We start from the raw sequence: 13,265 nt of genomic DNA, 5'->3' as shown, positions 1-13,265 counted from the left end.
TCAAGCTCCCATTCAGCCTTCAGGGCAAAGTTTTTAACCCAAGTATTGCTGAAGAACAATCTGACCTACCTGTATATTGTACTTAGTACTCTCAACTTTCTAAAGGGCTGAATATGAAAATTCCTTCAGATCAGTGCTACACTGGGGCATTTTAGGCTGAATCAATGCCTTCTGAAAACTTGTGCCTGCAAAGTATGATACTAGAAATGTGGAGGCAGCTCTTAAAGCACCACTTGCTCAAATTCCTTGTGAGAGAGCAGGTCAAATAAGGGTTTCACTTAACCTTTGACATACATTTTAATGTACTGTGGTGGGGTGGGGGGGGGGGGAGAGAAGCACTTCATCACACTGTGTACAGTGCTTATAGGATACATTTTACATAGGATTTAACCAGGAATATATTGTTGTAGGGTTATGACTCTTAATCGCTAGTACTAAAGGAGATTGAGGACATGATTGGGCACAAGTACTCTAACTACTTTAAACAAGCTTGTTATCTTATCCTTAATCACTCACACTTCAAAATTTAGAACACTTTTTGCTAAAGTGGTAGAAGAACTTGCAGGCTTTTAATTACTTCCTAGAGAGAGCACATTAGTTTTACAGGGGTTCTCTATGCAATTTATTGAAGCAATCTGCTGCTAGTAGGTGGTACTTATTCCCACCATGAAGGTAGGTTATATCTACACTGGTCAAACCAGGTTAGCATTTGCACTTGGTTGAGGTAGACTGTAAACAAGCTGGTTTACTTCACTGACCTACTTAGAAACACAATGCAAGCATTTAGACCTAAAACCAACTTATCTTGTTACACTAACATTAGTCTATTTGAGAACAGGTAAGGAAGCAGTAGGTTTGACACTAGTTGGGTAAAGAAAGACATAATATACTTGCATTCATCATTCTCACTACAAAACCAATTCAGCTATCATGTTGAGGTAAGAGAGCTCATCTGCCACCACACACTAACAATACATTTAAGGCAAAGACCCTAAAGTTCACCCTGAATTTAACCTCTTGTACCTGTCTTCTGTAAAGCTGTCATTTACCTCTGCTACTCAAATACACATGCTAGTAGGCTAAGTGAAGGAATAAGCCATAAACACACAGGTTCTAGTTGGAGCTCTGCTACAAACAGTGTTATAGCCTTACAGCTAAAGTAACTAGGGATGTGAATGTACTTGAAAAATAACTGACACATTAAAAGCAGTGTTAAGTCTCCTGCTGTTTAACAAAACTAGAAGTTTTAGATCCATGCCCTAGAATATACTCTTTTCACTAACCAGGACCCAAAGCACAATTTTCAGTAAAAGCCATTACCTCAAGTTTAGTTTTCCCTATGTGATTAGCTGCTCAAACAGAGGTGGGCAAATTACAGCCCACAGGACCATCCTACCTGGCCTCTAAGCTCCCAGCCCCTCCCCTGCAGCTGCACAGCTTGTGCCTACCCACCTCCCAGGCTTTCCAATAACCCAGTCCTGGCACTCTGAGCAGCATGCTAAGAGGGTGGGGTTGGATAAGGGGCAGCAGGTCCCAGGGGGCAGTTGGATGAGATAGGCATGGGAGTCCTAGGGGGCCTGGAGGCAGGGCTGTGGATAGGGGCTAGGGCCCAGGGAGTGGGGGGGGTTGGATAGGGGTAGGAGACCCAGGAGGGGGTAGTCAGAGCAAAAAGTAGAAATGGGGACCAGGCCGGTTGGGGAGGCACAGCCTTCCCTACCCAGCCCTCCATACCATTTTGCAACCTCAATGCGGCCCTCAGGCCAAAAAGTTTGCCCACTCCTGTGCTAGAAGCAGAAATCTTTGGGATTTGCCTGTATAGGACTCTAGTACCTGTCACTCAACATTTTGGGCCTGGCTTTACAAGAGAAATAGAACTACTCAGTTGCAAGAGCATTCATGAGATTTACTCTCATGGATGTGGGGAAAAAGTTCACACTAGATTTGGTGGGAGAAAGAGAATTGCACCTTGACTGAAGCTTCTGCCAGCTTAAATAGTTTTTCTGGGAGCTGTAACCCTGTTAAAAAAAAAATTCACAAAATCACTTCCAAACAGCTAACACACTAAAAGAGACTAATACCCTGCCACCAGGGCTATAACTTAATGAGTTGGAATGAAGACAATGTATTGATTGATTTGTTTCACATTTATATATTTTCCTGCAAGGAGTTCTGTTCAGATTAGCTAAAGCCAGCAGGAAAGTCACCCCTTCACTGATCAAGAGAGATAAATTCCCCTTTGAGATGTTGATATTTAAGTGGCTATTATTAAAAGCCACAGAGGGAGTTGGGAGAGACTAAGTACAATGGAACCTCAGAGTTATGAAGTTACCAGTCAACCACACACCTTATCTGGAACCAGAAGTGCGCAATCAGGCAGCAGCTGAGATTTAAAACAAAAACACAGCAAACACAGTACAGTACTGTGTTAACTACTAAAAAAAATAAAGGGAAAGCACCATTTTTCTTCTGCATATTAAAGTTTCAAAACTGTATTAAGTCAATGTTCAGTTGTAAATTTTGAAAAGAACCACCATAATGTTTTGTTCAGAGTTATGAACAACCTCCATACTCTGAGGTATTTTCTACTGTATAAAAGAAAAACTGGCTACAGTATCCATTCCTGAATGCTGTTTTAAGGCCTCATACTTGCTATATATGCAAGTACATGTAGGAAGGCATCAGATTAGTTTCATACCCTGTAAAATATACTCTCCGCTACTGGAACTGACTCCCTGAACACCTCTAAAGTTACAAATGTAAGTCAAAGTAAAGCTTTAATTAAAAACTTTAAACATTTTTAAACCATTGATGCTGTGACAGTGCAAACAGCATACAATTTATTGCTCAACTTCTGCATGGGTACATTAAGTTTTTAAAAACCATTTTATACAGATGTTTTGTTAAAGCTTATGTAACGGATGGCAATACAATGAATATCAATGCTAAAAACACTCTGTAATAAATATAATAGAAATGAGAAAATAAAACTCAGTTTGTGGAGGGGAAATTATACTTGAGTCTAAACTAATTACAGCTACAGAGAAAGCTTGGGATGTGATAGAGTTAAAAACCTACTATATAGTGTTAAATACAACAAATGGCACCTGTTAACTATATGGTGCAGTTTAAAATCTGAAGCAATGTGAGCATGCTACATTAAGCTGTATGATGCATACTTATGATATAGAAGCAAAGCTTTTACTTCCATCAATGCAGCCAGTTTAAACGCACCAGAAGTTTCATACAGATGTAGTGTTGTAGAACAAAAATACAAAAGGAAAACTTGTGTGCTCTGGACTCTAGTATAACAACAAAAAATGGTAAAAATAAATCAGTTTAGGGAAGCTGAATCTATGTGCAAAAAAAATTAGAATACATACTGTACAAAGCACCATTACAAAACTCTTTACAGCGAGAAATTAAATCCTCTGAAACTCAACTACGTGCTGTATATTTGAAATCTACAAAATAGTCACTGTTCATAATTAAACATTCATAATGAAAAGCAACAGCATGAAACATGATGCAGCATTTCTCTAAAACAACTTTATGCAACTAAAGAATGGATAAAGTAAAACTCAGTAAGGACCAGCTGAAATAAATATTCACATTAATCATGGGGTGAAAGTCCAAGGTTCAATGCAACATAGGGCTTAGCACCTGTTTGAGGGAAAGTGGCTGACAGGATTTTGGAACTAAAAACTTTCATGGGTCAATACTTCTGCAAAATGTATCAGAAAACTTCTGGCCAGCTGGGGTGCTTTATTTAAAGCTCTTAGTTGTTATGAAGGTAAAAAGGCACTCCAGATACTTGATATATTCCTCATAACTGGTCAAATATGTAGAAATATTAATTTTGTCTATTCATGTCCATAGTATTTTAAGAAGTTAGATTTCACAATATGAAACTGGTGGTACTAGAGGGATTATCAACACCAAAATGCCTAGCAGGAAAGCAGTGCACCTACAGCTAAAGCTGCTGTGAAACGTCAAACATTGGGTTAGGGTTTTTTTGGTTTTGTTTTGTGTGCAAATTCCAGTAAACCCTTACATTGGACTCAACATCTCAAACCTATAGGAGGTTAGGATAGGGGCCAGCTACAGCTGTGTGTTCTGGCTGTTTAGTGTAGGGAGTAGACTACAGTGGGGAGGGAGATGCATACCTGAAGCAGCAGAGATCAGCAGAGGCTGGATGCCATCAAGAGACCTTGTACAGTGGCAGCTCAGAAGAGGCACTGAGCTGCAGCAGTCAAATCTGGGGATACAGTGTTTGTGCTCGGTATCCCCAGGCTGGGTCCTCTAGTGTAACAGATCTGCATTGCCCCTCCCCAAGGAGTAACTTGGATGAGGCCTTGTTCTGTTCATACACCACAGGGAAGAGCTGCTTGAAGGATCAGGGGAGTCACATGGGATGAGACTTGTCTGTGGAAAAAATCCCAGCCATACCTTGGGCAGGAACAGAACAGAAACAGCCATCTCCCCCAGAGAGTGGTGCTGTCAATAGACCATTCCTTCTGGATGAAGAATGTAGTGAGACCGTCTCAGCAGGCTTGCACACCAAGGCCTTGCCAGTCACTAATGAAGTTTCCAGCCTGTGAAGTGACAAAAGAACCCTGTCTCTAGAGAACAATCCATCTCACGACCCTCTGAGTTTGGGAAGGTCTCTTAGAGACAGTGTTACCACTCAACTTGAATGAGGTCAGCACAGAGCCGCAAGCCCTCCAAATGCGGAAAAAGGTCTGCCAGACTGCAAGCCCAGCTGCCAAAGTTGATCTCTTGGCTGCTTCAGGTGTGCATCAACAAGCAATTAATCTCTCCACTATGCATGAGCCCAGATTGGTATGTTTTGCTAGATGCTGCTTGTTCTAGCAATCATACTATTGAAGAAAATAAGTGAAAATGTGGATTTGGGCTACCAATGATGGTATGATCTCATTATGACTGCTCTCAAATAGACATACTATTAGGCTATTACCAGTCATTCTAATGAATACAGTCCATTATTAGCTTACGTGCTGTAGCAGTCAGATTTGGCAGAATGAATTTATATGTTGACATTCACAAACTACATAGAATAGACAAGACAAAAAAAATGACTAGTTCATTATATAACTTATGCTGCGAAAGGAAGTAGTTGTTTACATCCCATTGTCTTAGTAAGTTCAAGACTCGTTTCTCATCAATGTAAAAATAGTGCAGATTTCCGATGATTAATTATGATCCAAGCTTTAAAAAAAACCCCAACACCGATTAGAAAAATTTGAAATTCCCTCCAAATGTTGCTGCCCTCATTACTGTGCGAGAGGGCAGGCAAAATGCCAGTTGTATATTACCGATCATGCAGAAGAATGCTGCTAAAAAAATGTGCAGTGAGTAGCCTAACTTCTCCATACCCCAAAAAGACAGCATGCTGACCTCACAGTAGGATGCTCATTTGAACAGCCCAGGATTCCCTCCATTGGTAGTGCATTATGTTCCCATTTGAACTGACCAACCCACATTTTAACTCTTACATATATTTACTCTCATCCCTACAACCAGTGACAATGTTGTGCTTTAACCACCTCATTTTCAAAGCACATCACATCGTGCGTGTTTGTTAACAGAAGAGCTTTTGCAATTTGAGTTAGTTACTTTTCCTTCGCTGTAAAACCCACATGACATGAGCAGCCAAACAAAGGTTAAATGTGGTTTACCTGATAAGTCTTTAAGCATCAACAAGTACAGAATGTGAATTGGCTGCATTTCAACATAAAAAGCTTTGGTTGATCAGATAGATACAGTGGGTTCTGAAACATGAACTGATGACCAGGCAGAAGGCTATCAACGTCACCTCATCAGCATGCTTTAAGAATTTTTTTAAAAAATGTAGCATTTGTTTTAAATTGAAAGCAAACCAAAAATACTCTTGACAATATCAACTTGTTACAAAAACGCTTGTTTAAAAAAAAAAACCAAAATGACTAATGCTCTTTAAAAAAAGACTATTCCACATTTAACACAAAGTACTGTACCAAATGCAGTATTTCACTCAGACTAGGAATCTGACAACTGATAGAAACAGGACCCAGAACGTCATGTCTGTAATTCATGCTTGAAAAATATAAAAAGCCCAATTCTGGGTAACGTTTAAGTTGAACATATAATGCAGAATATAATATTTCACTATAAGAAAATGCAGTTAACATGTAAGTGGCTGTAATTAAAAAGGTTAAAGATTCTTTTAGCCAATTTTATGCAAAGTTAGAATAATCCAAAAAAAATTTTTTTTTTTTTTTTTTTTTTTGTAAAAATAGCAGGTATAGACGCTGTTCAGTATATTTACTTGGGCTGAAACGTGATTTGTACCGACTGCTGAAGTTGTGTCTTCTTGTCTGTGAGAATAGAAATCAGGTGGGCAAATAGAACAAATTACCTTTTACAAAAATAGTAGTAGTCTTTAAGTGTAGAATACTGCTTAACTGTCAAAATGTAGTAACAGTCAGCATTCTGTATGGTCAAGATATTAGTTTTTAATAGCAGCTGAATGGTTCTGTGGCAATAGCCACAGAACCTATTTTCTTGAAGAAAAAAAAATTTCCAAAATTGTCCTTTCCCTCACAGTGTTCTTGAGTAAAAGAGGAAAAGCATTCCTGTATTTCAAGCATTTCTTGAGTCTTGGCTGAGGGGAGGGCTTTCTGGCTGACAGGAGTATAAATAGAATCTCAGGTAAGTCTGCAAAGGGTCATTCCACAGCAAACCCACATGTTTCTTCAATGGCGGTTAGCAGCTTCTCATACAGCTTGTCATAGCTTTCATAGGGAGGAATGTCTATTCGATTAAAGCTGTTAACAAAAAAACAAAAGCTCTTCAGAACAAGTTTCAACTCTACCGAGAAATCCAAGATGGACGCAGTTCTGTTGCACTACAACTGCATTTAACATTTTTGAAACACTTTGGTGATAAGATTGCAACTTCTTGTGTTATATCACTAAATTACATTATGATGGCCAACACAATGACATCGATATAAACAAAACCAGACTATTCCCTATTGCCATAATACATGGAATTCTTTACCAAGTAGAAAAATGATCAGGAGAGGAGAAATAAATGACAGTTGATAATCTAGATGTGCTGTATCAGTGGACGTGTCCATTTACCAAAACGCCAATATTTCCATGGAGGAGTGAAAACGTAACATGGTCTTACCAGGTATGAGCTTTCGGCAAGTTATTAGTGCTGGCATCAATCTGGTGTATTGTAAATAGCCTGGGCCCCGCAGCACCTGCAAATCCAGTAAAGATGAATTCTTTAGCACAACAATTTAACCCCCAAACTACTATCCTATAACTGTTAAGAAGGCAGAGTGAGAAGTAAATAAGCAGGGGAGACAGACCAGCCATGTACTAAGGAAATGAAAACAGTATAATACTGTGGCAGGGAGGGAGAGAACACACAGAACAGCAAATGGAAAAGCTGTCTCTCCACATTTCCCCTTCAGACAGAAGTTTGGTTTTCTTCACACATGCCCAACACTAAGACTGTTTAAGCCAGGGAAAGATACACAAAAACTAACAGTACAAATGTAAATCTGTGTTGCACTAAAGTAATACAGTAGAGCCTGATCCACACACAGTTTTTATACAGGTATCACTATTTCAGGTAGGGGTGTGATTTTTTTAGAACACATACAACCCATAGTGTGGTCGAATTCATACCACTATAGCTGATTTCTCCTCATACCAGAATAATCTACATTGGTGTAAGCACATTTATACCTGTATAAGCAGCATCCACATCAGGGTCACATTTACAGGGGTATGATTTGTGACCAAGACAGCTGTGATTGCAAAAGCCCCTAGCATAGTATATTAGCAAAAGCACAAGTTATTACCTTACAGTAACTGGAATTACTAGAGATGTTTTGTCCCATGGATATTCCATCATAGGATCAAGTATCAGAGGGGGAGCCGTGTTAGTCTGTATCCACAAAAACAACGAGGAGTCCGGTGGCACCTTAAAGACTAACAGATTTATTTGGGCATAAGCTTTTGTGGGTAAAAAAACCACTTTATCTGAAGTGGGGGTTTTTACCCACGAAAGCTTATGCCCAAATAGATCTGTTCGTCTTTAAGGTGCCCCGGATTCCTCGTTCTTTCCATCATAGGCTGTGCATGCGCCTGTGCACGCTTGATCAGTAAGTTTAGTGAGCAGTGCCTGTGGGTCTGGGCCTACACTCCACACATCCTTGTCATCTGGTGTGAGAGTATAGGGGGAGGGTGGACCCGCCCCTGCTCCAATTCCTTTTCAGACTGGAAGCACAGGAAGACTCCACAGCAGAGAAGAAGAAAGGCAGGAGATGGAGCACCCATAGGGACAACACAGCTCAACTTCCAGTTACTGTACAGGTAAGTAACCTCTCCTTTGAGTTATTGTCCCTATGGCTGCGCCACAGTAGGAGACTCCCAAGCAGTGTCTTGACATGGAGGCGGATCTCAGCACAGCTCTGAAGACAGTGCTGCTCTAGGTTGTCTCTGACCTGGAAGTAGATTGGCTAGCATAGTGCCCAGAGAACATGTGAACACAAGACCAGGTTGCTGCTCTGCAGTTGTCCATGATGGGTTTGTCTTTAAGAAGGGCTATAAAGGTGGACTGGGCCTGTTGGAATGAGAATGCATCAGAAACCCACTTACACAGTCTGAGCGGAAATTGGCTGTCCATTCTCTTGGCAAAGGAGATCAAGACCCTGAAGGGAAAACCCTGAAATAGCTTGTTCTGCCTAGGTAAGAGGCAATGGCCCTTCTTACATCCAAGGTATGGAGGCTAGCTTCCTCTGTCAAGGAATGAGGCTTGGGGTAAAACACTGGTAGTCAGATGTCCTAAAGAGACCATAGGTAGGAAATGAGGATGGGGTGAAAGGTCACCTTGTCATGGCAAAATGTAAGTAGAGAGGGTCAGCCATGAGTGCTCTTAACTCCCCTACCGGTCTGGCAAAGTTACGGCTACTAGGAACAAAGTCCTGAAGACAGGTAGACAGCTGGGCTCATTAAGGCATTGAGAAGCAGATTAAGGTCCCATGATGGTGCAGACTCCTTAACATGATGAAACAGATAAAACAAACCCTTATGGAATGTGGCTGAGGCAGAAACAGAAAATCCTTTGACTGATGGATGAAAGACTAATAGCAGCCAGGTAACCCGTCATGGAGTTCAGTGATAACCTTGTATGTTTAAATTCAGCAGGTAACCAAGTATGTCTGTGAGGAGAGATTCAGAAGGGGATATGGATCGATGGGTACGCTAGACTTGGAAGTGCCTCCACTTTTGCAGGTAGATTTTCCTTGTACTTGGTTTCCTACTGCTCAGGAGTATGAACTGAACTTCGGGAGAGCAGCCCAATTCTATGCTTGAGAACTATCGAGGTGCAGAGATAAGAAACTGGGGTGCATTGTGGTGCCCGAGTCCAGTGTCAGGAGTTCTGTAAGAGGAAGGCAGAGAGATTCACACAAAGATGAAGCAGCTCTAGGAATCACACTTGTCTTGACCAGGATGGTGCTATCAAGATGGCGAAACTGAAAGCTACAGCTTGTTCTTCTAAGTGCCTTGTTTCAATGGTGCCGGAGGGCAGGTATACAAGAGATTATGGGCAGGTCTTCACTACCCGCCAGATTGGCGGGTAGTGATCCATCTATCGGGGAACAATTTATTGTGTCTCGTCTAGACATGATAAATCGATCCCCGAACGCGCTCCCCATTGACTCCGGAACTCCAGCTCGCGAGAGGCAGAAGCGCAGTTGACGGGAGAGCAGCAGTGGTCGACTTGCTGCCATCCTCACGGCCAGGTAAGCTATTCGCATAGCTGAAGTTGCGTATCTTAGGTCGACACCGCCCCCAGTGTAGACCAGGGCTATCAGGCTAAGGGAAGAATAGGGAGTTCCCTATGGAGTTGTGACTGTACCCCCTCCTTCCCACTCCACAAGCAGAATTGTTGGCATTTTGCACTGGCCCAGGAGAGAGTCCCAGGAGAGATCCAGCTCTGGAAGGCCCCAGGACTGGCAAATAAGCTGAAAGACCAAGTTGCTGAGTCCCCTCTCATGGTTTTGAAAGTGTCTGCTCAGAGAATTTGCAACAGCGTTTTGCAGGCCTGGAAGGTAGACTGTTGTCTGTGCAGTGGTATATGCACTAGTTCTGCAGTCTTAGTGATTCTGTGCATAAGGATTAGGATCTTGCTCCCCCTTGACAATTTATGTAGTATATTCCCACTCTATTGTCCAGCATTACCTTGACTGAGTTGTCCTCCCAGTTGCAAAGAATGTATTGGCATGCGTAGCGAACTACACAGAGTTCAAAAAATGTTACTATGGAGAGATTCTTCTTGAGGAGTCCATTTACCCTGGGCTGCAGTGTCTTGGAGATGGGCAACCCAACCCAGCAGGGAGGCATATGTAGAGATGACCCTTGATGGGTGCAGCCATGAAAATGGAACTCCCACACTAACTGTGAAAGGATCCTTCTATCAGTTGGAGTCAAGAATGCTGTGGTAAGATCACTCACTTGGAAAGACTTTGTTGGGGGTTTTAACAGTCCATCAAAAGGAGTAGTCTTGCATAGGATGTCACAAACATGTAGGCTGATGTGTGGCCTAAGAACTGTAGGCAAGCACTTGCTATGGATTGTGGGATCTACTGTAGCATGGAGATAAGGAAGGCCATTGGGGTTAACCTGTACATAGGTAAGTAGGTTGAGAAGTGCAGAGGGGCTCCACTGAAGTCTATGCTCTTTATCAGCACTAGAGTAGATTTTACCAACTCTAGACAAAGGCACAGGGAGGTGAAATGAGACATGGGCCTTGTTGGTCATTGGCTGGACCTTGAGGAAGGAGTGACCCTTGAGCCAACTGTCCAGATAGGGAAAGAGTTATTCCCCAATGATGCATGTGAGCTGCAACAGAGTGGACCTTTATACAGATTTTTTTGAAGCATCTGAAAGGCTGAAGGGGAGGACAGGATACTAGTAATTCTCTGTGCTAATACCTAATTGTAGGAAGAGTCTGTGAGACAGGTGCATAGCTATATGAAAGTGTGACAAACCAGTCTGGGATCTAAAGGATGGAATTATCGTTGCTAGAGTAGTCATCCTGAAATGCTGCAAAAGGATAAAGGTATTCAGAGTCCTGAGGTCTTGGACCAGCTTCCATCCTCTTTCTTTTTGGGAACCAGGAAGTACCTGAATTAGAATCCTCTTCCAGTGAATTCGGGGTAACTGTCTCAATCACCCCTAAGAGCAAAAAAGATTGAAGCCACCTGTAGGATCGATCTGTCTGATGCGATGAGCTCCCAGGCAGGTTGAAAATGAGAGATGGTCCCCAAAAGGTGAATGTAAAGTAGTTTCATGCAACATGAGATCCAGAGAAGGCGGTTCATGACCTAGCTGTCAAAATGGCTTTTTGGAAGATGATGCAGACTGGGAGGTCACCATCAAGGAAGGCGTCTTCTTGTAAGATCTGGACCTCTTTCTGGAGGCTTCTGCAGGTCTGTATAGGTCTGGTATTGAAAAAGTCAAGAATGCTAAGCAATCAGATTTGGTAAGTCATTTCTTTGTGGAAGGCGTATAGATCCCCAGGGTTCCGAGCAGGAGATCAAAGAAGCAGCAAACATTCATGTCATCCAGGACAGGACCATCCTCTTCCTTTCCTTATGCAACACCACAGTGGGCTTTCTGGAGGGTACCCTATAATACTGGTCACTCTACAGAGTTCATGTGTTCCAAAAAGTCCACTGTAGTGATGTATAAGCAAAGGAAGAGGATGATCCTGCCAGGGACAACATGAATGTCTGCTGTTTCCGTGATCTCCTCCTTGGGAAATATCTCCAGAGGGCGGTTAGAATGGAAAGAATGGTAGAATCCTAGTCTGAAACCTCTGAATCTGAGGAGTTATCCTCTCGTGTGTCCAATGGAGAGTCCCAAGCATAGGTATGGTGGGGCTGGATAGTTACTGGGGGTTCATAGGGGCTGGTACCGGAGGTCAAGATTGTGTGCTGGGATCCAGGATAATAGAAGGAAGCTCTGGTTGTGAATGGTACTGGGGAGGGTCCCCTCTGGGTATTCCTTAGGAGGGGAGATCCTGGCTTTTCTGTAACTAAGAAGTCTTCATGGGAGAGAAAACTGGACAGTGCTCAATAGGAACCTGAGATGGTACCTGGGACTGTGCAAAAGTATGGTCCATGAACTCCAAGAGTACACTACAGAGGTAAAGTCCGTGTATTCTTTGTGGCTGTGTCCAGAGGAGGGCAGTACCAAAGCATAGTTGAACAAGGCTTCTTAGGAATGCCTGTTCCTGGAGAAGTCATTGTGTCTGGATGTCTCCAGTTCCCTGGCCAACTATGGAGGTGCTTGGTGCAGTTTGTTAGAAGACTTCTTAGCATGAGGCATAAGAGAAGTTTTTTTTGGTGGGTACTGGTAGCTTGGTACTGGGGTGGGGGTGGGGTGTCACAGAAGCCTCAGCAGTACCCATACCAGTCACCTTGCTCTCTCTCCTAAGAGGTAACTTGGAGACTCTCCCCAGGGAATGAATTTTCTATGTCTTAAGAGTGCTTCAGTTCTGAAGCTGCTCCATGGTCTCTGGAAGTCACTGCTGCAGCCTGAGTGACTAAGGCCGTTGTGCCAGGGAGGAGAGTCAAATCCTGCAGGTTTCAGACAGCAGAGCACTCCATCCCATCCTCCCTCAGCTTGCGAAATCTGCTTTGAAATCCAGTGCAGACCTTGCACTTAGAGTAGACATGGGACTCTACTCTGAGACAGCTGGAATGTCCCTCACTGTGGGGAGGAAGACGACCTGTGGCAGGCCTGGCAGGGTTTGAAGTCCAGGGTCTTTGGCATAACCCAAGCAGGGAGGCTGCAGACAACAACAGCTGAGGGCTGGAAGGTCCTAACTGCAAAGAAAGGCAGCCAGGGTTCAGGCCTCCTGAAGCACCAACTTCAGCTACAACAAATAGAAAACAAATAAAATGAGGAATACATAAATAAAATACTTACTTTCTTAAGAAGGCAGTAATGGAGAAGCTATCAGCACACTCTGCTATGCTTTGTTTCAAGCCAGGGGCAGTTGAGAAGTAACTGGAGCCTTGGCGGGTCTACCCCTCCCTATATACCTTGCACCAGAGGACCAGGATGTATAGAGCACACTTAACTAAAATCTACTCTCGAGAGTGCACCAGCGCACGCGCAGCCTACGGCGAATGCACCCATAGGAACAACAACTTGAAGAACTGCCCTGCTACCAGT

At 42.8% G+C, this 13,265-nt stretch overlaps 1 protein-coding gene across 5 annotated transcripts in view; it reads right to left on the bottom strand.

Annotated features, from left to right (window-relative positions):
* Positions 1 to 2,794: 2,794 nt before the first annotated feature.
* Positions 2,795 to 13,265, bottom strand: part of SMURF2 (SMAD specific E3 ubiquitin protein ligase 2) — a 96,064-nt gene continuing 85,593 nt past the window's right edge. For all 5 annotated transcript variants that reach the window (XM_048817486.2, XM_048817488.2, XM_048817489.2 and 2 more), the window contains 2 exons: positions 7,192 to 7,267; positions 2,795 to 6,824 (listed from right to left, as the gene is read on the bottom strand). In XM_048817486.2, the coding sequence (XP_048673443.1) occupies positions 6,725 to 6,824; positions 7,192 to 7,267 (176 nt within the window). In that variant the 3' untranslated portion in view covers positions 2,795 to 6,724. The remainder of the gene's footprint in view (positions 6,825 to 7,191; positions 7,268 to 13,265) is intronic.

Source organism: Caretta caretta, chromosome 14 (assembly GCF_965140235.1).
Source record: "Caretta caretta isolate rCarCar2 chromosome 14, rCarCar1.hap1, whole genome shotgun sequence".
Taxonomy (NCBI): Eukaryota; Metazoa; Chordata; order Testudines; family Cheloniidae; genus Caretta; species Caretta caretta.
The sequence above is the reverse complement of the archived record's forward strand: the minus strand, read 5'-3'. Positions and strand labels throughout refer to the sequence as shown.